This window comes from Terrapene carolina, unplaced genomic scaffold (assembly GCF_002925995.2).
Source record: "Terrapene carolina triunguis isolate 2854851 unplaced genomic scaffold, T_m_triunguis-2.0 Scaffold116, whole genome shotgun sequence".
NCBI classification, from domain to species: Eukaryota; Metazoa; Chordata; order Testudines; family Emydidae; genus Terrapene; species Terrapene triunguis.
In genome coordinates, this window is record NW_020664467.1 from 91,959 (window position 1) to 115,928 (window position 23,970).

The 23,970-nt window shown below is 46.2% G+C and overlaps 1 protein-coding gene across 1 annotated transcript; it reads right to left on the reverse strand.

Moving 5' to 3' along the window:
- Positions 1 to 21,722: 21,722 nt before the first annotated feature.
- LOC113406673 (olfactory receptor 11A1-like) lies at positions 21,723 to 22,706 on the reverse strand. Its single transcript, XM_026652480.1, has one exon. It carries the CDS (start codon positions 22,704 to 22,706, stop codon positions 21,723 to 21,725), a length of 984 nt encoding a protein of 327 aa, XP_026508265.1.
- Between the last annotated feature and the right edge of the window lie 1,264 nt (positions 22,707 to 23,970).

The following is a 23,970-nucleotide window of genomic DNA, read 5'->3' on the forward strand; positions in this document are numbered from 1 at the left end:
GACAATCTGCACATCCATTCCATGCAATCATTTAGTCCACTGAGTGATATTCGACCCCATGACTAGTCCCAAGTGCTATTCAAAATGACAAAGGATGGCAAAATTGAAGCCTTTCTTGAAAAGCCACTCACAGAACTCAAAGATCAGAGCCTGAAACCATTACTCTATTTTTTTCTCCTGGTTTATACAGCCAAATTCCCACTGAAGTTATCGTGAGTTTGCTTGAGCTAGGACTTTAGCAAGTGGCCCATTGTTTATGCAACCTTCATCCACTTTGGAAATCGCAGTGTAGGGCTCTGAGCTTTAGAGATGCTGATACCAATTACTTCAGCTGCAGTCATGGACTCTTACTAGAGCTGGTTGACATTTTCTGAATTTCAGTTTTTTGGACCAAAAAAATCAGGATTAAATGTTTGCCAAACTTTACATGATAAGTTTGTCCCCTTTTGGAAGCAGCTATAGTACTGATCCCTTCTGAAAACTGGCCTCTAGATCCCAGTTAGTTACATGAAAATAAATTATTCGCCATCATCTAGAAATAGACATCACTTATCAGTATCAAGAAAAATTAACAAGTCTCAATACTTTAACTTCCCGTCATACCTGGCCAGATTCTTATCAAATTTAAATCCACTAACGCCAGTAGAGGCAATTCATTTTTACACCAGTGCAAATGAGATCAGAATCTGGCCTGTGTTTTCTTTGTAGAAATGCACTATAAAGGCCCTGAGCAGATTCACATGTTCAGTAATTATTCGGGACAGTTATCAGTCACCTTTCCTTCCTGATGTTTTCCTCTTCTTTCCATAAGAATTGCAGATAAAAGGAGAGAATGAAGAGGATAGATTTGAACCTCTTGTCTTCAAGTATCATTCTGACTGGTAGCCAACACACAAAAAAGTAACCTCTCCTTCTACATAATGATGTGATATTTATAGCAGACAGCAAGATCTCCCTTAATGCTCTTGAACGGCATAAGAATTACTGAGCTGGAGAGCTAATAATTGTTTTGTTTTGAAGATTGAGTAAACAGCAATTTTAATTATAATTGTAACCTCAGATGAAGCAGTATTGCAATAACTAGTCCATTATGGGAGGTCTCTAGTGGATGCAGAGAGTAGTCTTCAGCATGAAATCCTCACTGAAACATGCCAACCCCACTGTATTACTGCTGTACTAGTGAAAAACACTTATGCATGTCATTAGCTTAACACACGAGTAATCCCATTGAATTTAGGCATAAAATGCCCCACATGCATAAGAGTCAGTAAAAATGCCTATCAAGTGAGTGAGTAACCCATTGCCTGCTTGGTGTGGCACTCTGTCCCTGTCTACTAGCACCTAGACCATCTAGAGATTAATGAGTTTGCTACATCTTAGCTAAGAGGAGCATGGCTTTTAGCTCCTGCAGTAGAAGCTCATGTATTAAGCTTCAGAGGTCCCAAGTTCAATCCTGCCTGCTGATGACCGTGATCTGTTGGTATTACAAGTGCAAGACTGTTAGAATCATAGAATATTAGGGTTGGAAGAGACCTCAGGAGGTCGTCTAGTCCAATCCCATGCTCAAAGCAGGAACAATCCCAGCCAGGGCTTTGTCAAGACAAGCCGGGCCTTAAAAACCTCCAAGGATGGAGATTCCACCACCTCCCTAGGGAACCCATTCCAGTGCTTCACCACCCTCCTAGTGAGAAATAATGTTTCCTAATATCCAACCTAGACCACCACTGCAACTTGAGACCATTGCTTCTTGTTCTCTCATATGCCACCACTGAGAACAGCCTAGCTCCATCCTCTTTGGAACCCCCCTTCAGGTAGTTGAAGGCTGCTATAAAATCCACCCTCACTCTTCTCTTCTGCAGACTAAATAACCCCAGTTCCCTCAGCCAATCCTCGTAAGTCATGTGCCCCAGCCTCCTAATCATTTTCATTGCCCTCCGCTGGACTCTCTCCAATTTGTCCACATCCCTTCTGTAGTGGGGGGACCAAAACTGGACACAATACTCCAGGTGTGGCCTCACCAGTGCCAAATAGAGGGGAACGTGAGCTATCAACTCAATTCCCACCCATGCTTGAGACTGTGGGGCTCTGGAGGGGAAATCAACGTGTGTTGACTGCACAGTCCCCGTTAGAAATTAAAAGCAGTTGAGCCTCATATGTGGCCTTGAAAAATCCCACCCTCAGTAATATAGGGATAGATTTATTGTAGGGTTATGTTTATAAATACAAAGTGGTCATGCAGACCCTAGTGTAACAGAGGGGGCTCTTTACCTCCACCTAAGAGCTAGGCCATGTACAGCTGTTTACCAGTCTGCTATTGCTTCCAAGTTGGCACGGCTGGTTCTTTAGTTCAATCAGTAGACATACATGTTTTTAGATCCAGAGGTCTTATGATCAGTTTCCCAGGATGACCCATCCAAGGATGCCCTAACACTAGGTTAAGAGGAGCCGTAGAAGTAGATAGTTTGAAGAGATGAAAGTTAAGTTGTTTTTACAGAATGTCTATACTGCAGCTGGAGGTGTTATTTCCAGCTCGGGCAGTGTAGCAACGGGGGGGGGGGGGGGGGGTGTTGCTAGGGTCATCGCTAGGGTCTCGGTGGGATTCTGCTAGCCTGTGCTGCCAAAGCTACTCTTCTCTTTTTAGCTGGCTTGCTTGATCAAAGCTACTGCAGTAATGTCTAACTCAGCTGCTGTGTATACACACCCATAGGTAGAAGTGGAACTCGTAAAGATGCCTATCAAAGAGTATTAGGGAAAATGCAGTCTAAGAAAGCAAGAAAAAAGCAGAGTGATGGAAGATCACAAAAAGGATGTTAGACATATTTGGTCAATTTTTTTTTCCATTTTATTAAATTTGCTATTGTGATATTCCTACCCCGTCACACGCACATGGGTCCATCCCCGCAGCTTAATTACATTTGCCTTGTGTCAAATATCGGAGACCCTTTCACTCTATCACCGGTCTCTGCACATTTTCAGCTACTGCCACCCTCCTCAGCCTCAGAGCGACATTTACCCAGGTCAGAGGCCACAAATAAGGTCATCAGCCACTGAATCTGAACACGCCTGAAGCTGGGCTATTCTAAGAAGACAAAGGGAGTTAGGAACCCAATTCCCATTGTTGAGCACCTAACTCCCTTAAACTCTTTTGGGCACCTAAAGAGCGGCGAAAAGCGGAGGCTAACAGAGGGAGTTTGCCTGGGATCTGTCCGAGAGGAGGTATGCTAAGTGCTGCATTAGGGGGGCTGTGTTGGTGAGTATCTGAGTGTCTGTTTTCTTGGGGACAGTTTGTCAGTTTGACCGTGTGCTTGATTGTTTGTTTGAACAGTGTGAATTGGGAGTGCTTTGTTCCAGGTGGGCCTTGAGTGGGCCTGACTGTTATAAAAAGGCAGTCATCAGCGAACCAGCTGAGCGGCGAACAGCGGAGGCTAACAGAGGGAGTTTGCTAGGAGTTCGCCTGGGGAGAGCCCACTGAGGCTTTCATCTTGCAGGCTTCTCTGAGTTGCTGCAACAGCTGAGGAAGCTCTTAGAAGGAAGAAATTATGGAAGGTGAGCGTTCAGATGTTGTAACCTGCACAGGTTGTGCCATGTTTGTCTTTCTTCCACCGGACAGAAATGACTTTGTCTGTACAAAGTGCAAACTGGTCTCCATATTGGAAGAGAAGGTTCGAGGTCTGGAGAAACAAGTATCGACCCTGCGTTGCATAAGAGAAAATGAAGATGTCCTGGACAGATGTCAGGATATGGTTCTATGCGCACAACGTTCTGAAGAATTGGAGCAGGCTGTTCAGAGGGGACTGAGGGACGGTCAAGAAATTTGGCAGCATGTGACCTCCAGAAGAAGAAAGAGGAGCGTCCATGTACCAGCAACGGATATACAGGTGAGCAACCGTTTTCATGTTCTCTCCACAGGTACTAATGCAGAGAGTGGACTAGATGATACATCTGAGGGAAGGGAGCAGAAGGAGACTCCACCGATTGAAAGGCATGAGATGCACTGTCCTAGGGATGGGGTTCCACGACCACCACTCCCAAGAGAAGGAGGAGGGTGGTGGTGGTCGGGGACTCCCTCCTCAGGGGGACTGAGTCATTTATCTGCCGCCCTGACCGGGAAAACCGAGAGGTGTGCTGCTTGCCAGGAGCTAGGATTCACGATGTGACGGAGAGACTGCCGAGACTCATCAAGCCCTCGGATTGCTACCCCTTCCTGCTTCTCCACGTGAGCACCAATGATACTGCCAAGAATGACCTTGAGCTGATCACTGCAGACTATGTGGCTCTGGGAAGAAGGATAAAGGAGTTTGAGGTGCAAGTGATGTTCTCGTCCATCCTCCCTGTGCAGGGAAAAGGCCTGGGTAGAGACTGTCGAATTGTGGAAGTCAAGGAATGGCTACGCAGGTGGTGTCAGAGAGAAGGCTTTGGATTCTTCGACCATGGGATGGTGTTCCAAGAAGGAGGAGTGCTAAGCAGAGATGGGCTCCACCTAACGAAGAAAGGGAAGAGCATCTTCGCAAGCAGGCTGGCTAACTTAGTGAGGAGGGCTTTAAACTAGGTTCACAGGGGGAAGGAGATCAAAGCCCTGAGGTAAGTGGGGAAATGAGATACCAAGAGGAAGCACAAGCAGGAGAGTGCAAGAAGGGAGGATTCCTGTCTCAGACTGAGAAAGCAGTACAATCAGCAAGTTATCTTAAGTGCCTATACACAAATGCAAGAAGCCTGGGAAACAAGCAGGGAGAACTAGAAGTCCTGACACAGTCAAGTAATTATGATGTGATTGGAATAACAGAGACTTGGTGAGATAACTCACATGACTGGTGTACTGTCATGGATGGATATAAACTGTTCAGGAAGGACAGGCGGGACAGAAAAGGTGGGGGAGTTGTGTTGTATGTAAAAGAAGAGTATGACTGCTCAGAGCTCCGGTATGAAACTGCAAAAAGAACCTGAGAGTCTGTGGATTAAGTTTAGAAGTGTGAGCAAGAAGGATGATGTCGTGGTGGGAGTCTGCTATAGACCACCAGACCAGGGAGATGAGGTGGACGAGGCTTTCTTCCGGCAACTAGCGGAAGTTACTAGATCACAGGCCCTGGTTCTCATGGGAGACTTTAGTCACCCTGATATCTGCTGGGAGAGCAATACAGCAGTGCACAGACAATCCAGGAAGTTTTTGAAAAGTGTAGGGGACAATTTCCTGGTGCAAGTGCTGGAGGAACCAAAAAGGGGCACAGCTCTTCTAGACCTGCTACTCACAAACCGGGAAGAATTAGTAGGGGAAGCAGAAATGGATGGGAACCTGGGAGGCAGTGACCATGACATGGTCGAGTTCAGGATCCTGACACAAGGAAGAAAGGAGAACAGCAGAATACGAACCCTGGAATTCAGAAAAGCTGACTTTGACTCCCTCAGGGAACAGATGGGCAGGATCCCCTGGGAGAATAACATGGGGAGGAAAGGAGTTCAGGAGAGCTGGCTGTATTTTAAAGAATCCTTATTGAGGTTGCAGGAAAAAATCATCCCAATGTGTAGAAAGAACAGTAAATATGGCAGGCGATCAGCTTGGTTTAACAGTAAAATCCATGCAGGAATGAAATCAGGAAGGCCAAATCACAATTGGAGTTGCAGCTAGCAAGAGATGTTAAGAGTAACAAGAAGGGTTTCTTCAGGTATGTTAGCAACAAGAAGAAAGTCAAGGAAAGTGTGGGCCCCTTACTGAATGAGGGAGGCAACCTAGTGACAGAGGATGTGGAAAAAGCTAATGTACTCAATAATTTTTTTGCCTCTGTCTTCACAAACAAGGTCAGCTCCCAGACTGCTGCACTGGGCAGCACAGTATGGGGAGAAGGTGACCAGCCCTCTGTGGAGAAAGAAGTGGTTTGGGACTATTTAGAAAAACTGGACGAGCACAAGTCCATGGGGCCAGATGCGCTGCATCCGAGGGTGCTAAAGTTGTTGGCAAATGTAATTGCAGAGCCATTGGCCATTATCTTTGAAAACTCATGGTGATCGGGGGAGGTCCCGGATGACTGGAAAAAGGCTAATGTAGTGTCCATCTTTAAAAAAGGGAAGAAGAAGGATCCGGGGAACTACAGGCCAGTCAGCCTCACCTCAGTCCCTGGAAAAATCATGGAGCAGGTCCTCAAGGAATCAATTCTGAAGCACTTAGAGGAGAGGAAAGTGATCAGGAACAGTCAGCATGGATTCACCAAGGGCAAGTCATGTCTGACTAACCTAATTGCCTTCTATGAGGAGATAACTGGGTCTGTGGATGAGGGGAAAGCAGTGGATGTGTTATTCCTTGACTTTAGCAAGGCTTTTTATACAGTCTCCCACAGTATTCTTGCCAGCAAGTTAAAGAAGTATGGGCTGGATGAATGGACTATAAGGTGGATAGAAAGCTGGCTAGATCGTCGGGCTTAATGGAAGTGATCCACGGCTCCATGTCTAGTTGGCAGCCGGTTTCAAGCGGAGTGCCCCAAGGGTCGGTCCTGGGGCCGGTTTTGTTCAATATCTTAATTAATGATCTGGAGGATGGTGTGGATTGCACTCTGAGCAAGTTTGCAGATGACACTAAATTGGGAGGAGTGATAGATACACTGGAGGGTAGGGATAGGATACAGAGGGACCTAGACAAATTAGAGGATTGGGCTAAAAGAAACCTTATGAGGTTCAACAAGGACAAGTGCAGAGTCCTGCACTTAGGACAGAAGAATCCCATTCACTGTTACAGACTAGGGACCGAATGGCTAGGAAGCAGTTCTGCAGAAAAGGACCTAGGCAGTTACAGTGGACGAGAAGCTGGATATGAGTCAACAGTGTGTCCTTGTTGCCAAGAAGGCTAATGGCATTTTGGGCTGTATAAGTAGGGGCATTGCCAGCAGATCAAGGGACGTGATCATTCCCCTCTATTCGACATTGGTGAGGCCTCATCTGAAGTACTGTGTCCAGTTTTGTACCCCACACTACAAGAAGGATGTGGAAAAATTGGAAAGCGTCCAGCGGAGGGCAACAAAAATGATTAGGGGGCTGGAGCACATGACTTACGAGAAGAGGCTGAGGGAACTGGGCTTGTTTAGTCTGCAGAAGAGAAGAGTGAGGGGGGATTTGATAGCAGCCTTCAACTACCTGAAAGGGGGTTCCAAAGAGGATGGATCTAGACTGTTCTCAGTGGTAGCAGATGACAGAACAAGGAGTAATGGTCTCTAGTTGCAGTGGGGGAGGTTTAGGTTGGATATTAGGAAAAACTTTTTCACTAGAAGGGTGGTGAAGCACTGGAATGGGTTACCTAGGGAAGTGGTGGAATCTCCATCCTTAGAGGTTTTTAAGGTCAGGCTTGACAAAGCCCTGGCTGGGATGATTTAGTTGGGAATTGGTCCTGCTTTGAGCAGGGGGTTGGACTAGATGACCTCCTGAGGTCCCTTCCAACCCTGATATTCTATGATTCTATGATTCTATGAACTCACTGGGGATCTTTTGAAAACCCTAACCTTCAGCAGGTGTTAAAGGCTTTGTGCTAGTTTCACTGAATTTTGCCCCCAATGCGTACTGTGATCACCACCCATCATCATCAACACCTCATTGCTGGCAACGATCATGACCAGAGCTGGTTGAAAATTGGAAAGACTTTCACGAAAAATTGTTTTTTCACATTTTATATTGAAAATTATTATCCAAATTTTTCCTGTTAGAAAATTTTCATTTCTCTGAGTTTTCTGGGTTTATTGTTGTTTGGATGGTTGGTTTTCCCTCCCCATCCCCTCCTGTCCCTTTCTTTTGTCTCATCTTCCTCTTTCCACGCCCCGTTGCCCCCACATTTCCCTTTTTTTCCATTTTCCATTTTGCCACTGAAAAAGGGGCATGGGGAAAGACAGGGGGAAAGGAGGGAAATAAAAAGAAAGAAAGAGAATTAAAACAATAGTTTTCAATTTCATTGAAAGAAAAGGAAAATGATATATATATTCACAAAAATTACAAATTTTGAAAAAAGGACAATTTTTCAACAACAACAAAATTCAGCCAGCTTTAATAATTACCATAGGCACTGACTCCGTGGGTGCTCCAGGGATGGACCACCCACGGAGAAAAAAATAGTGGGTGCTTATCACCCACCGGCAGCCAAGCTCCTCCACTCCCACCCAAACTCCTTCCCAGTGTCTCTTGAACTCTGCAGAACAGCTGTTCAGCAGCGCGCAGGAGGTGCTGGAAAGGAGGAGGAGGTGCGGGGACAGGGTGCACTTGGGTGACGGGGTGGAAATAGGCAGGGAAGAGATGGGGTGGGGGTGGGGCTGGAGGTGGAGCAGGGACGGGAAGAGGGGGGGCAGAGGTGGTGGCTTAGGGGAAGTAGTGGAGTTTGGCAGGGCCTGGGGCTAAGCGGGGGTTGAGCAGCCCCGGGGAAAATTAGAAGCCGAAGCCTGTGATAATTCCTAACCACGCTGATAAAGAAATAAACAAAGTCATATGCTAGATGGACCCCTGACACCAGCTCAACACATATGAGTTTTAAATTGAGTGACAGTCACACATGTCAAAATACTCAGTGTGCGCTTGTTTCCCCAAGATCTTGAAGCATCTAATGATCATCCACATGCACTATCTCCAGGTTATTTATCCTTAATAAATTAGCTCAGATTCTCTGAATTCTTCTAAAAGCCCAGGGGCGGCTTTAACATTTTTGCCACCCCAAGCATGGCAGGCAGGCTGCCTTTGGCGGCTTGCCTGCAGGAGGTCCTCGGTCTCGTGGCTTCGTCATACCTGCCACCAAATTGCCGCTGAATCCCCGGGACCGGCGGACCTCCTGCAGGCATGCTGCTGAAGGCTGCCTGACTTCCGCCGTCGCATGAACCGGCAGGGCACCCCCCCACGGCTTGCCGCCCCAGGCACACACTTGGAGCGCTGGTGCCTGGAGCCGCCGCTGTAAAAGCCACAAGTTTCCTGGCAGTTTTTCTCAGGACCTGCTTGACGTCTTTGTTTCTTAGGCTGTATATGAGAGGATTGACCAAGGGAGTAAAGACCATGTAGAAGACAGAGAACACTTTGTGTAGGTCTCCCATCAGGTTATGGTTTGGCAAGATATACACAATCATTAGGGTCCCATAGAAACTTGTCACCACAATGAGGTGAGAGGAGCAGGCAGAAAAAGCCTTTTGCCTCCCGGTGGTGGAAGGGATCCTCAGGATGGTACTGATTATATGAACATAGAATGTCAAGGTTAATAGAAATGTGGGAAGGATGTCAATGGCTGAGAGTGTGAAAGCCAGAAGTTGTATCAGGTGGGTGTCGCTGCAGGACAATTTTATCATTGGCGTGAAGTCACAAACGAAATGGTCAATTTCATTGGGGCCACAGAAAGTTAAAGGTGACATTAGAAATATTATTATGCTAATAGGTAGAAATGCACTGAACCAAGACCCAGCTGCTAGCTGAAAGCACAACCTGCCATTCATAAGGGCTGCATAATGCAGGGGGTTACATATCGCTCAATACCAGTCATAAGACATCACAGCTAGGAAATAACACTCTATACACGCAAGGAATCCAAAGAAATATAATTGCACAATACAGCCGCTAACAGAAATGGTTCTGACCCCAGTCAGGAGACTGGCCAGCATCCTGGGCAGGATGGTGGAGCTGTAGCAGGTCTCAAAGCAGGACAAGTTTCCAAGGAAGAAGTACATGAGGGTGTGGAGGTGCTGATCAGACACAACTACCGCAACACAGAGGATGTTCCCGACCACTGTCTCAATGTAGATCACTAGGAACAACAGGAAGAGAAGAATCTGTAGTTCAGGGAGATCCCTGAATCCCAGAAGGATGAATTCTGTGCTGGTTGATTGATTCCTCCAATCCATGTTTGCCTTGTGCTGCATCTATGGCTTATAAAAGAAACTGGAATTTAGTTTAAAAAACATCATGTTATATTTTGATGCAATATTTCTATATCAATTCTTTGCTGTTTATATTTCCCAAAATTAGGTCAAGAACTCAGACTAGGAAATTTACCTTCCTCATCTTTCAACTCGTCGAAAAAATATAAAAAAAAATGAAAACCAAATTAAAAAAAAAAAAAAAAAAAAGAAACAAAAAAACAAGCACTTTGCTAATCAGAGACTTGACTACTGCCATGAAATTTTACATCAGCTATTGATTTTCTTATATATTCTACCTCCCAAGCTGAAAAATGCCTTTCTTCAGATGTGTTTCCATAGCTTATGGTAGTCACCAGGTTATGTTTTATTGGGTGCATATATAATTAAATAACCCTTGATGCACTTTAATGTTCATTACAAATATTTCAGTGTTCTGCATATGGAGGAAATCCTCCTGCAAGCACACACTGTTGTTCAGTCTGTGACATCTATCTTTACAAGGGATTACATTTTTCAGGGAGAGAGGATAATATGGGCATGGTGATTTTGTGGCTAAGGTACCAACCTGGTAAGCTGGAGAGCAGGGTTTGGACATCTTTCTCTGTGAAAGGCTCACAGTATTACCTTGGACAATTCACTTAGGCTGGGATTTTCAAAGTTGCCTTTGAAAGTAGATCCACTAAGGGACTTAGACACTTCACTGCCACTTTAGGGGCCTAAGTCCAACGTTGAAGTGCCACTGAGATCCTCTGGACCCCCACTCTGCCTAACCCTAAAGGCACCTAAAGTCCCTAAACATCTGCTGGTGGCATGCGCACAGCTACCTCAGTCTTGATGCAGCTGGTGCCTAAACCCAGGTGGGATTCACAAAGAAAGCTTTCCCCTGCCTATCTCGCCTGATCTGGTAGGTGTTCTCAAAGCAAGCCTAACCTCATAGAATCATAGAATCATAGAAGATTAGGGTTGGAAGAGACCTCAGGAGGTCATATAGTACAACCCCCTGCTCAAAGCAGGACCAATGTCAAGGCTGTATCCCCACTTTGAACTTTAGGGTACAAGAGTGGGGGCCTGCATGAGGACTCCTAAGCTTATCTACCAGCTTAGCTTTGGTCCGCTGCCACCATCACAAGAACTCCCTCCCTGGGAAGCCTTGAGAAACCTTTTACCAATTCCCTGGTGAATACAGATCCAAACCCCCTTGGATCTTAAAACAAGGAGAAATTAACCATCCCCCCTCCTTCCTCCCACCCTCCTTTCACCAACTCCTGGTGAATACAGATCCAAACCCCCTTGGATCTTAAAACAAGGAGAAATCAATCTGGTTCTTAAAAAAGAAGGCTTTTAATTAAAGAAAAAGGTAAAAATCATCTCTGTAAAATCAGTAAGGAAAATAACTTTACAGGGTAATCAAACTTAAAGAGCTCAGAGGACCCCCCTCTGTCTTAGGTTCAAAGTACAGCAAAACAAAGATAAACACTCTGGTAAAAGGTACATTTACAAGTTGAGAAAACAAAGTAAATCTAAGACGCCTTGCCTGTCTTTTTACTTACAAGTTTGAAATAGGAGAGACTTGTTTAGAAAGATGGGGAGAACCTGGATTGATGTCTGGTCCCTCTCAGTCCCAAGAGCGAACCACCCCTTAAAACAAAGAGCACACACAAAAGCCTTTCCCCCCCCCAAGATTTGAAAGTATCTTGCCCCCTTATTGGTCCTTCGGGTCAGGTGTCAGCCAGGTTACCCGAGCCTCTTAACCCTTTACAGGTAAAAGGATTTGGAGTCTCTGTACACAGAGAGCTGTTACCCTTCCCTTTATAGTTATGACAAAGCCTAACCTCATAGAATCATAGAATCATAGAAGATTAGGGTTGGAAGAGACCTCAGGAGGTCATATAGTACAACCCCCTGCTCAAAGCAGGACCAACCCCAACTAAATCATTACAGCCAGGGCTTTGTCAACCCAGGCCTTAAAAACCTCTAAGGATGGAGATTCCACCACTTCCCTAGGTAACCCATTCCAGTGCTTCACCACCCTCCTAGTGAAATAGTGTTTTCTAATATCCAACCTAGACCTCCCCCACTGTAACTTGAGACCATTGCTCCTTGTTCTGTCATCTGCCACCACTGAGAACACCTGATTTCCATCCTCTTTGGAACCCCCCTTCATGTAGTTGAAGGCTGCTATCAAATCCCCCCTCACTCTTCTCTTCTGCAGACTAAACAAGCCCAGTTCCCTCAGCCTCTTCTCGTAAGTCATGTGCCCCAGCCCCTGACCATTTTTGTTGCCCTCTGCTGGACTCTCTCCAATTTGTCCACATCCTTTCTGTAGTGGGGGGCCCAAAACTGGACGCAATACTCTAGATGTGGCCTCACCAGTGCTGAATAGAGGGGAATAATCACTTCCCTCGGTCTGCTGGCAATGCTCTTACTAATGCATCCCAATATGCCATTAGCCTTCTTTGCAACATGGGCACACTGCTGACTTGTATCCAGCTTCTCATCCACTGTAATCCCCAGATCCTTTTCTGCAGAACTGCTGCTTAGCCAGTCAATCCCCAGCCTATCACAGTGCATGGGAGTCTTCGGTCCTAAGTGCAGGACTCTGCACTTGTCCTTGTTGAACCTCATCAGATTTCTTTTGGCCCAATCCTCCAATTTGTCTAGATCACTCTGGACCCTATTCCTACCCTCTACCGTATCTGCCTCTCCCCCCAGCTTAGTGTCATATGCAAACTTGCTAAGAGTGCAATCCATCCCATCATCCAGATCATTAATAAAGATGCAAAGAGTCCTGTGGCACCTTATAGACTAACAGACATTTTGGAACATGAGCTTTCGTGGGTGAATACCCCTTCTTCGGACAGGCATCCAAAGAAGTGGATATTCACCCATGAAAGCTCATGCTCCAAAACGTCTGTTAGTCTATAAAGTGCCACAGGACTCTTTGCTGCTTTTACAGATCCAGACTAACACGGCTACCCCTTTGATAATTAATAAAGATGTTGAACAAAACCGGCCCCAGGACCAACCCCTGAGGCACTCTGCTTGATACCGGCTGCCAAATAGACATCGAGCCTTTGGTCACTGCCCATTGAACCCAACAATCTAGCCGGATTTCTATCCACCTTATAGTCCATTCATCCAATCCATACTTTTTTAACTTGCTGGTAAGAATACTGTGAGAGACTGTATCAAAAGCTTTACTAAAGTCAAGATATATCACGTCCACCGCTTTCCCCATATCCACAGAGCCAGTTATCTCATCATAGAAGGCAATCAGGCTGGTCAGGCATAACTTGCCCTTGGTGAATCCATGTTGACTGTTCCTGATCACCTTCCTCTCCTCCAAATGCTTCAAAATGGTTTCCTTGAGGACCTGCTCCATGATTTTTCTAGGGACTGAGGTGAGGCTGACCAGTCTGTAGTTCCCCGGGTTCTCCTTCTTCCCTTTTTTAAGGATGGGCACTATATTTGCCTTTTTCCAATTGTCCAGTCATCTTGAAGACTGTGTGAAGATCTGGTCACCCCATCTCAAAAAAGATATACTGGGATTGGAAAAGGTACAGAAAACGACAACAAAAATGATTAGGGTTATGGAACAGCTTCCATATGAGGAGAGATTAATAAGACTGGGACTTTTCAGCTTGGAAAAGAGATGACTAAGGGGGGGATATGATAGAGGTCTATAAAATCATGAGTGGTATGGAGAAAGTAAATAAGGAAGTGTTATTTACTCCTTCTCATAACACAAGAACCAAGGGTCACCAAATGAAATTAATAGACAGCAGGTTTAAAACAAACAAAAGGAAGTATTTCTTCACACAACACCCAGTCAACATGTGGAACTCTTTGCCAGAGGATGTTGTGAAGTCCAGGACACTAACAGGTTTCAAAAAAGAACGAAATAAGTTCATGGAGAATAAGTCCATCAATGGCTATTAGCCAGGATGGGCATGGATGTTGTCCTTAGCCTCTGTTTGCCAGAAGCTATGAACGGGGGATGGATCACTTGATTGCTGCCTGTTCTGTTCATTCCCTCCATAGCACCTGGCATTGTCCATTGTCGGAAGACAAGATAATGGGCTAGATGGACTTTTGGTCTCACCTAATATGGCCGTTCTTATGTTCTCTTTGCTCCAAGAACTTGTCAAAGGTCAGATGTATTATTCAGGGTGGGTGTCATAGACTCAAAAGTGAATATTATTGGTTTAAAAACCATGCTTATTGCGAAAATATTGAACAGCTCAGTCTGACCTGCCATTCAGATCAAGTAAACATTGTTGTTTTTTTATTCCCATTGTAACAAAGACCATTAACAATTATTTTATTATATTATTATACAGGCAGAAAAGGAAGGAAACAGTTAAAATATTTGAAACTTATAAAGTGTGACAGACCCAGACCAGTGGGGTACAGGAGTCTGGTGGAGAGCAAATATACTGATCACTGAATGAGTAGTTTTCTGTTCCCTGAGTGACCAGAGCAGGGGCTGCACTAGAGTAATCAGGAACCTGCTAGAACCAGTTAAGGCAGGCGGGCTAATTAGGACACCTGGAGCCAATTAAGAAGAATCTGCTAGAATCAATTAAGGCAGGCTAATCAGGGCACCTGGGTTTTAAAAGGAGCTGACTTCAGTTTGTGGTGCGAGTGTGAGGAGCTGGGAGCAAGAGGTGCAAGGAGCTGAGAGTGAGAGGTTGTACTGCTGGAGGACTGAGGAGCACAAGTGTTATCAGACACCAGGAAGAAGGTCCTGTGGTCAGAATAAGAAAGGTGTTTGGAGGAGGCCATGGGGAAGTAGCCCAGGGAGTTGTAGCTGTCATGCAGCTGTTACAGGAGGCACTATAGACAGCTGCAGTCCACAGGGCCCTGGGCTGGAACCCAGAGTAGAGGGCGGGCCCGGGTTCCCCCCAAAGATTCCAATTGACCTGGACTGTGGGTTCTTCCAGAGGGGAAGGTCTCTGGGCTGTTCCCCAACCCACATGGTGAATCTCTGAGGCAAGAACATCCACCAATAAGCGCAGGACCCACCAAGATAGAGGAGGAACTTTGTCACACTGGTGTCAGGGGTGCGATCTTGGGGTGCACAGCGCGGAGGAAGAAGGAGGGTGATTTAAAAAAAACAACAACAAATAAAACAAACAAATAAAAGGGAGAGGGTTTATTTTTTTTCACCACAATGGATGACGTAGTGCGGGCACTGATACAAGCTGCGGCGGCCCAGCAGGAGGCTACCCATGTCCAGGCAGCCGCCCAACAGGAGGCAGTGTGGCTGCAGCAAGAGACTAATCGCCTGCTGATGGACCAGGCTGCTCAAGACCGAGCTATGTTGTGGGAACTGGTAAACCATGTAAAGTCCCTTACAGAGCTGAATCACAGCCATGATGGGACGTGGCTCATACGGGCCAGCCATTGGCTGCAGAAAATGACACGGGAGGATGATGTAGAGGCATACCTTCTGGCCTTTGAGAGGACAGCCCTACGGGAGGCTTGACCTCGAGATCAGTGGTCTGGCATCCTTGCCCCATTCCTGTGTGGAGAGGCCCAGAAGGCCTACCATGATCTGCCTGAAGAGGCTGCAGCAGACTACCCCCAGCTGAAAGCAGAGATCCTGGCCAGATCTGGGGTAAAGACAGCAGTGCGGGCCCAGCAGTATCACGGTTGGAGGTACCAGGAAGACAAAACCCCGCGGTCCCAATTGTATGACCTCATCCATCTCGCATGAAAGTGGTTGCAAACAGAGTCCCGGAGTCCGGAAGAGATACTAGCGGTTCTGGTCATCGACCGATACATGAGGGGACTACCACCAGACCTTCGTGCCCGAGTAAGCCAGAATGAACCCTCCACCTATGACGAGGTTGTCGCCCTGGTAGAGAGGCAAAGGACAGCGAGGGAGCTGACCCGACCAGTCAAGGAAGAGGCACCCCGGGTTAAACTAGCAGCACCAAGTCCTAAAGTTCGGGTGACTGGGCCACCAGGAGGGCCCAGGTGGAAAAAGAGAGAGGCTGAAGGCCCATCAGAGGCCACAAAGAGTCGGAGCACTGAGGGAGAAGAGGATCGTGATGTTAGACTGCCCAAACCAAGAGACCGGGGAACGCCTAGGGCTCCATACAGATGTTATGCCTGCGGGGAGTGGGGACACATAGCTGCTCAGTGTCCCAATGCTGAGGAGCCTATGCAGTGTAACCTGGGGAACTGGGCAGATCCATGCTCCCTAATCCACCTTGTGGGGGTCTCACTAACCCCACATATGTATACCAGATCAGTGAAACTAAATGGGGTAGGGACCACAGCACTGGTTGATTCGGGGAATTCTATCACGCTTATCTCAAGGAAGCTTGTGAAGCGTAGTCAGCTGCTGCAGGCTAAACGTACAGGGATAACATGTGTCCATGGGACAGTTAGTTACTACCCCACCATCCCAGTAAAAATCGAGATCCAAGGGAACACTACTGAGGTAGCAGCAGGTGTAGTCCCTAAACTCCCATACCCAGTGCTCATAGGGAGGGACATCCCAAGGTTTGGAAACTTACTCCCAGTAGGGGGATTGGAGAAAGATGGGGACCCTAAAATTGGTGAGGCATCCACAGCAGACTGTCAACCCCCAATCTTCTCTGAAATATCCCCAGATTTGTTCTCCACTCCCAGACAGGGTAGAAAGACAAAAAGGTAAAGAAGGGCAGCTAAGGCCTTGGGAACCCGAATACTGACCCAAAGCCAGAGGGTCACTCTTGTAGATAGGTGGACCCACGCAGCTGAAAAGGAGGCCATGCATGAGGGAGAAGCACCTGAGTCTGACCCCCACCCTAATGCTTCTGAACCAGTAGAGGCAACAGAGACTGGGCCCCTAGATCTTGGGCAGATTAGCCCAGGGAGAGGAAATTTTGGACGGGACTAGGCAGAAGACCCAAGGTATGACAACATTAGGAAGGAGGTGACTGAAATAGATGGGGTCCCCATGGAAGGGAAAACCCAGGGACCAGGACCCTATTTCATAATGAAGAAGGATCTCTTATACCAGGTTGCACCAGTACAGGGGCAGAAGGTACAGCAGATCCTAGTACCTCAAAAACACCAGAATGCTGTATTAAGTCTTGCTCATAGTCATCTTTCTGGGGAGCATTTGGGGGTAGAGAAGACCCTGGCCCAGAGTACATGAAGAAGTGCGGAGGTACTGTGCCTCCTGCCCAGAGTGTCAGCTGCACAGTCCCCGTCCCCACTTGAGGGCACCTTTAGTACCCCTTCCCATCATAGAGGTCCCCTTTGCGCGAATAGCCATGGACCTAGTGGGACCCCTGGAGAAGACGGCTCGGGGCCACCAATATATACTTGTTGTTTTGGACTATGCTACTCTCTACCCAGAAGCTGTCCCCCTGAGGAACACGGCCTCTAAAACTATAGCCAAAGAGCTGGTGGGGATCTTTGCCCGAATGGGGCTACCGAAGGAGATATTAACCGACCAAGGAACCCCATTTATGTCGAAGCTAATGAAGGACCTCTGTACGCTGCTCCATATACATACCCTGAGAACTTCGGTCTACCATCTGCAGACTGATGGGTTGGTAGAAAGGTTTAACCGAACCCTCAAGGCTATGATAAGGAAGGTAGTAAGTCGGGATGGGAAGGATTGGGACACCCTACTACCCTACCTTATGTTCACTATCCGGGAGGTACCTCAGGCCTCAACTGGGTTTTCACCCTTTGATTATTATACGGGCATCACCCCCGTGGCATACTAGATATGCCAAAGAAATCTGGGAAGAGGAACCCAATGAGGGAAGAAATATAATACAGCATGTAATGCAGATGCGAGACCAGATAGCCCGGGTCACCCCTATTGTACGGGAACATTTGGAGAAGGCACAGGAGGCCCAGCGAACCCATTACAATCGCCAGGCAAAAGTGCAACAGTTCCAACCAGGGGATCTGGTTATGGTGTTGGTACCCACGGCAGAAAGCAAGCTTCTGGCCCAATGGCAGGGGCCCTATGAGGTGGTTGAACCCGTGGGGGAAGTAACCTACAAGGTGCGGCAGCCAGGACTCAGAAAACAAGAACAGATTCATCACGTTAACCTTCTGAAACCCTGGCATGCACAAGAGGCATGCACAATGGTCCAAAAAGACCTAACCCAGGAAAACAAGCCTTCCAAACAGATGAGAGTGTCTCCCGATTTAACACCAGACCAGAAGAATGAGGTGTCTGAGATGATCTTCCGGAACCAAGATGTGTTCTTGTCAAAACCAGGTCGAACAACCGAGACATATCACCACATCTTCACGAACCCTGGGGCCAGAGTAACAATGAGGCCCTATCGGGTGCCAGTAGCAAAAATGGAGGAAAAAAAAGCAGAAGTAAAAAAAATGCTGGAGTTTTGGGGATCGTTGAAGAATCCCACAGTCAGTGGTCCAGCCCAGTTGTGCTGGGGCCCAAACCTGATGGCACCACAAGATTTTGCAACGACTTCCAGCGACTAAACAAAGTATCCCAGTTCGATGCGTACCCCATACCTTGCATAGATGAGCTAGTGGACCATCTGGGTAATGGCCGGTACTTGACTACCCTAGACTTGACAAAGGGGTACTGGCAGATTCCCCTTGCAGAAGAAACAAAGGAAAAGACTGCGTTCTCTACACTAGAGGGTCTTTTTCAATATACTGTCCTCCCTTTTGGACTACATGGGGCCCCAGCTACTTTCCAGCGCCTCATGGACAAGCTATTACACCCGCATAACAGTTATGCTGCTGCCTACTTGGACGATGTGGTCATTCATACCCCAGACTGGGAAACCCACCTGGAGAAGGTGGAGGCAGTCCTCGATACCTTCAGGTGAGCTGACCTTACAGCAAACCCTGCCATGTGCGCTGTAGGGTTTACAGAGGCCAAATATCTTGGCTACATTGTGGGAAAAGGTCTGGTAAAACCCCAAGTGAACAAGTTAGAGGCCATCCAAAATTGGCCCCGACCAAGTCGCAAGAAACAAGTCCGGGCGTTCCTAGGTGTGGTGGGGTATTACCGACGATTTATCCCCCACTTTGCCACAAGGGCAAGCCCCCTGACAGACCTAGTGAAAGCCAGTGGACCTGATCTGGTGAGATGGTCTGACGCAGCAGAGGAAGCATTCACAGACCTACGGACTGCCCTCTGCAGTAACCCCATACTGATAGCCCCTGATTTCACCAAAGAGTTTATCCTGCAGATGGATGCATCAGAAGTAGGGTTGGGGGCCGTTCTATCACAGATGGTCAGGGAGGAGGAACACCTAATTCTATATCTCATTTGGAAACTTCTTCCAAGGGAACAAAAATATGCAGTGGTGGAGAGAGAATGCCTCGCTGTAAAATGGGCCATGGAAACTACTACCTGCTCGGGCGCAGATTTGTCCTCGTGACCGACCATGCCCCTCTTCAATGGATGCAGCGGAACAAGGAGAAGAACACAAGGGTGACCAGATGGTTCTTATCCCTCCAACCTTTCCAGTCCCCTGTGCAACACAGAGCAGGGAGCTGTCATGGCAACGCCGATGGCTTGTCACGTGTGCACTGTCTGGCGTCCCAAGCTGCCCAACCCCTTGGCGTTGAGCAGGGGGGAGGGATATGTGACAGACCCAGACCAGTGGGGTACAGAAGTCTGGTAGAGGGCAAATATACTGGTCACTGGATGAGTAGTTTTCTGTTCCCTGAGTGACCAGAGCAGGGGCTGCACTAGAGTAATCAGGAACCTGCTAGAACCAGTTAAGGCAGGCAGGCTAATTAGGACATCTGGAGCCAATTAAGAAGAAGCTGCTAGAATCAATTAAGGCAGGCTAATCAGGGCACCTGGGTTTTAAAAGGAGCTGACTTCAGTTTGTGGTGCGAGTGTGATTAGCTGGGAGCAAGAGGTGCAAGGAGCTGAGAGCGAGAGGGTGTGCTGCTGGAGGACTGAGGAGCACAAGCATTATCAGATACCAGGAAGAAGGTCCTGTGGTGAGATTAAGGAAGGTGTTTGGAGGAGGCCATGTGGAAGTAGCCCAGGGAGTTGTAGCTGTCATGCAGCTGTTACAGGAGGCACTATAGACAGCTGCAGTCCACAGGGCCCTGGGCTGGAACCCGGAGTAGTGGGCGGGCCCGGGTTCCCCCCAAAACCTCCCAATTGACCTGGACTGTGGGTTCTTCCAGAGGGGAATGTCTCTGGGCTGTTCCCCAACCCACATGGTGAATCTCTGAGGCAAGAAAATCCGCCAATAAGTGCAGGACCCACCAAGATAGAGGAGGAACTTTGTCACAGAAGTTAATGATCATTTCATTTTAACAATCTCCCTTTTCCCATTTTCTTTACTTTTTAGCTGGTCAGCATTCTTCAAATGAAAAGAGTCTCACTTGAATGACAAATAGCCTTTTTTAAATTAAAAGTTTTAACAAAAACTTGCTGAGTTTGTCAATTATTTTTGTTATTTTTGTCAAATATTTTATAAGATTTGCATTCACATTTTAGAAACAAGTCTTTTTTTAAAAATTATATAGTTTTAAAAAAACTAGTTTATATATTTATAATTAAAAATGATGAATAATTTTGAAAACTTTAATTTCCTGCACAATTGATCGAATTGTAATAATTTTTTTAATTTGTGAAATCTTCAAACCTTTTATGTTTTATTCACTTAAAACTCAGTTTTTCTGTAAACAACAAAAACTTGAAAACTTTTAAAATCAAAATATTGGAATTTGTGTGTGAAAAAGTTCCAAAAACAAATGAAAATGGTGGCAGAGGGGGAGTTATACTTTAGTTTTAATGGTCAAATCCCCAACTGGAGTAACCAGCAAAGATTCATTAAAGTCATCTGCTGGGGATATGGGACATAAAATCGTTTATAAAGGAAATCCCTGTATTGACACTCACTGTAGCTGATATTGTTGGCAATGGGGTTTGTTGCAAGGATAGGTTCCTGGGTTAGTGTTTTTGTTGTGTGGTGTGTAGTTGCTGGTGAGTATTAGCTTCAGGTTGAGGGGTTGTCTGTAAGCAAGGACTGGCCTGTCTCCCAAGGTCTGTGTAAGTGAGGGATCGTCCTTCGGGATAGGTTGTAGATCCTTGATGATGTGCTGGAGAGGTTTTAGTTGGGGGCTGAAGGTGACGGCTAGTGGCGTTCTAACTAACCCAGGAACCTATCCCTGCAACAAACCCTGTTGCCAACTCTGTCCGCATATCTATTCACGGGACACCATCATAGGACCTAACCACATCAGCCACACCATCAGGGGCTCGTTCACCTGCACATCTACCAATATGATATACGCCATTATGTGCCAGCAATGCCCCTCTGCCATGGACATTGGCCAAACCGGACAGTCTCTACGCAAAAGAATAAATGGACACAAATCAGACATTAAGAATTATAACATTCAAAAACCAATCAGAGAACACTTCATTCTCCCTGAACACTCAATAACAGACTTAAAAGTGGCAATTCCTTGACAAAAATTCTTCAGAAACAGACTCCAACTAGAAACTGCAGAACTGGAATTAATTTGCAAACTGGACACCATCAAATTAGGCCTGAATAAAGACTGGGAGTGGATGGGTCACTACAAAACTAATTTCCCCCTACTGTTTCTCACACCTTCTTGTGAACTGTTTGAAATGCGCCACCCTGACTACATTGGCCTCATTACCACTACAAAAGTGTTTTTTCCTCCCTTGGTATTCTACTGTTGAGAATAGCCCACTTCCACCTTAATTGAATTGTCTCGTTAGCACTGACCCCCCACTTGGTAAGGCAACTCCAATCTTCTAATGTACTGTGTATTTATACCTGCCTACTGTATTTTCCACTCCATGCATCTGATGAAGTGGGTTTAGCCCATGAAAGCTTAGGCCCAAATACATTTGATAGATCATACACTACATTTAATGTCACCCTCTATAAATGAACTCACGAAAGCCACAGAGTTCCTGACAGCTTTTCTCAGGGCCTCCATGACCTCTTTGTTTCTCAGGCTGTAGATGAGGGGGTTGGCCAGGGGAGTCAGGATGGTGTAGAAGACAGAGAACACTTTGTTAAGCTCTCGCAGCATCTTGGTTTTTGGTAAAATATACACAATGATTAGCGTGCCATAAAAAGTAGTCACCACAATAAGGTGAGAAGAGCAGGTGGAAAATGCCTTTTGCCTCCCAGTGCTAGAAGAGATTCTCAGGATGGCAGTTATTATACAAACATAGGATGTCAGGGTTAATAGAAATGGTGGTAAGGTGAATAGGAAGGAGCCCAAGAAGGTCACAAGTTCCATCTGGTGGGTGACACTACAGGACAGTTTTATCACTGGAGTGAGATCACAAAAGAAATGGTCCATTTCCTTGGGGCCACAGAAAGTTAATTGTGACATTAAAAATATTATTATGGTAACAACCAAAAATGCACTTAGCCAAGACCCAGCTGCTAGGTGGAGGCAGAACCTGTCATTCATATGGGTTGAATAATGCAGTGGTTTACATATTGCTAAATACCGATCATAAGACATTGCAGCTAGCAGGTAACATTCTGTACCTACTAGAGAACCAAAGAAATATAATTGTACCAAGCAGCCGCTAACAGAAATGGTTCTGTCCCCAGTCAGGAGACTGGCCAGCATCCTGGGCAGGATGGTGGAGGTGTAGCAGGTCTCCAAGCAGGACAAGTTCCCCAGGAAGAAGTACATGGGGGTGTGAAGGTGCTGATCCACCACAACTAGCACAATGATGAGGATGTTCCCAGCCAAGGTCACAATGTAGATCACTAGCAACAATTGGAAGAGAAGAATCTGCAATGCGGGGAGATCCCCAAATCCCAGGAGGATGAATTCTATGATGGTTGTTTGATTTCTCCACTCTGCATTTGTCATTCTCATATCTAGGAAACACAAACAAATCCAAAAATACAACTTGAAGAGAATAAACCTAAACCATATCTTCTTTTAAATTCCAGAAATGTTCAAAACTCATCATTCCCTGCTATTTACCTTTCCAACAATTGGATCAAAACCCCAGACCATGGCATTTATTTGCCTGGTATCTCTCATTTCGGAACAAAACATGCATATTCTGCCATGCAAACTCCACCAGTAAAAGATCAAATAATGGCTCAGGCTACCCAACTTAGAGGTGGTTGGGAAATTTCTTTGTTTTGTTTTTTACCTGGAAAAAAAAAAGTTGAAAAAGAAAAAAATGTTTTCATCTACAATTTTTGCTCATTGTTTTCAGTGTTTGGGGTTTTGGTTCTTCAAAAGAAAAAAACCAAAAAATTTAGCAGAATATGGAAATTTTCACAAAATATTCCATTCAATTTAAAAAGCCATTTTGCTTAAAAAGAAGCACCTCAGTGAAAAAGTTTTCCGTAGCAGTACGCAGAGACCTAAGTGTTGTCATAACAGTTTAGATTATTTGCTCACCTTCTGTCACGCGTTAAATATAGGAGCAGAAAAATGCTTTCCTTCAGTGAAGAGTCCACTGCTGATGATGTTCATTATTTGATACTTTTGGGGATTTCCTTATTGCTCTTTAGTGTTTTTCACTCCTGTAGGTGCTGTGATATGATTGTGGTTGGTGCGGGATACTTACCTGAATAGAAGTGACAAGGATAACACCAACATTTGTGTAACGCCATTGTCAGGGATCTAGTCATGCTCCCCGTGTTGGACACGCGTCAGAATGCTGTCAGGAGTTCCAAATGCTGAATGACATATGCTCTTAGCGTGCTGGTGCTGGGTCAAGTTTAGGCACTGTCCCTGGCTTTGGGACTCCAGGTTCAGAACTTTTGTCTGGCACCCCTCTTGCCAGATCCAATTGCCCAGGCCCTGAAACTAGCATCAGCTCCTCAGGCCTCCCCAGCAGCTCTTCTGCATTCCCCACAGTGCCACTAAAGGTGTGAGCCCTCTGGTTTACAGTGAGAGCCAGCAGATGCACAGACAGACTTTGTACAGGATTCCAAAACCCCATTGCTCTTTACTTAACAGCATGAGAGATACACAGAGCTATAAAAAATAATCAACACACCTATCCACATTTCCCTGTCTCGGCTTTCTCCGAACCCTGGAGAGTTCTCTGGGCTTGGGTGTACAGGATCCTTTGCTGGTGGCTCATGACTTCTCTACCCCAGCCAGCCTTCTC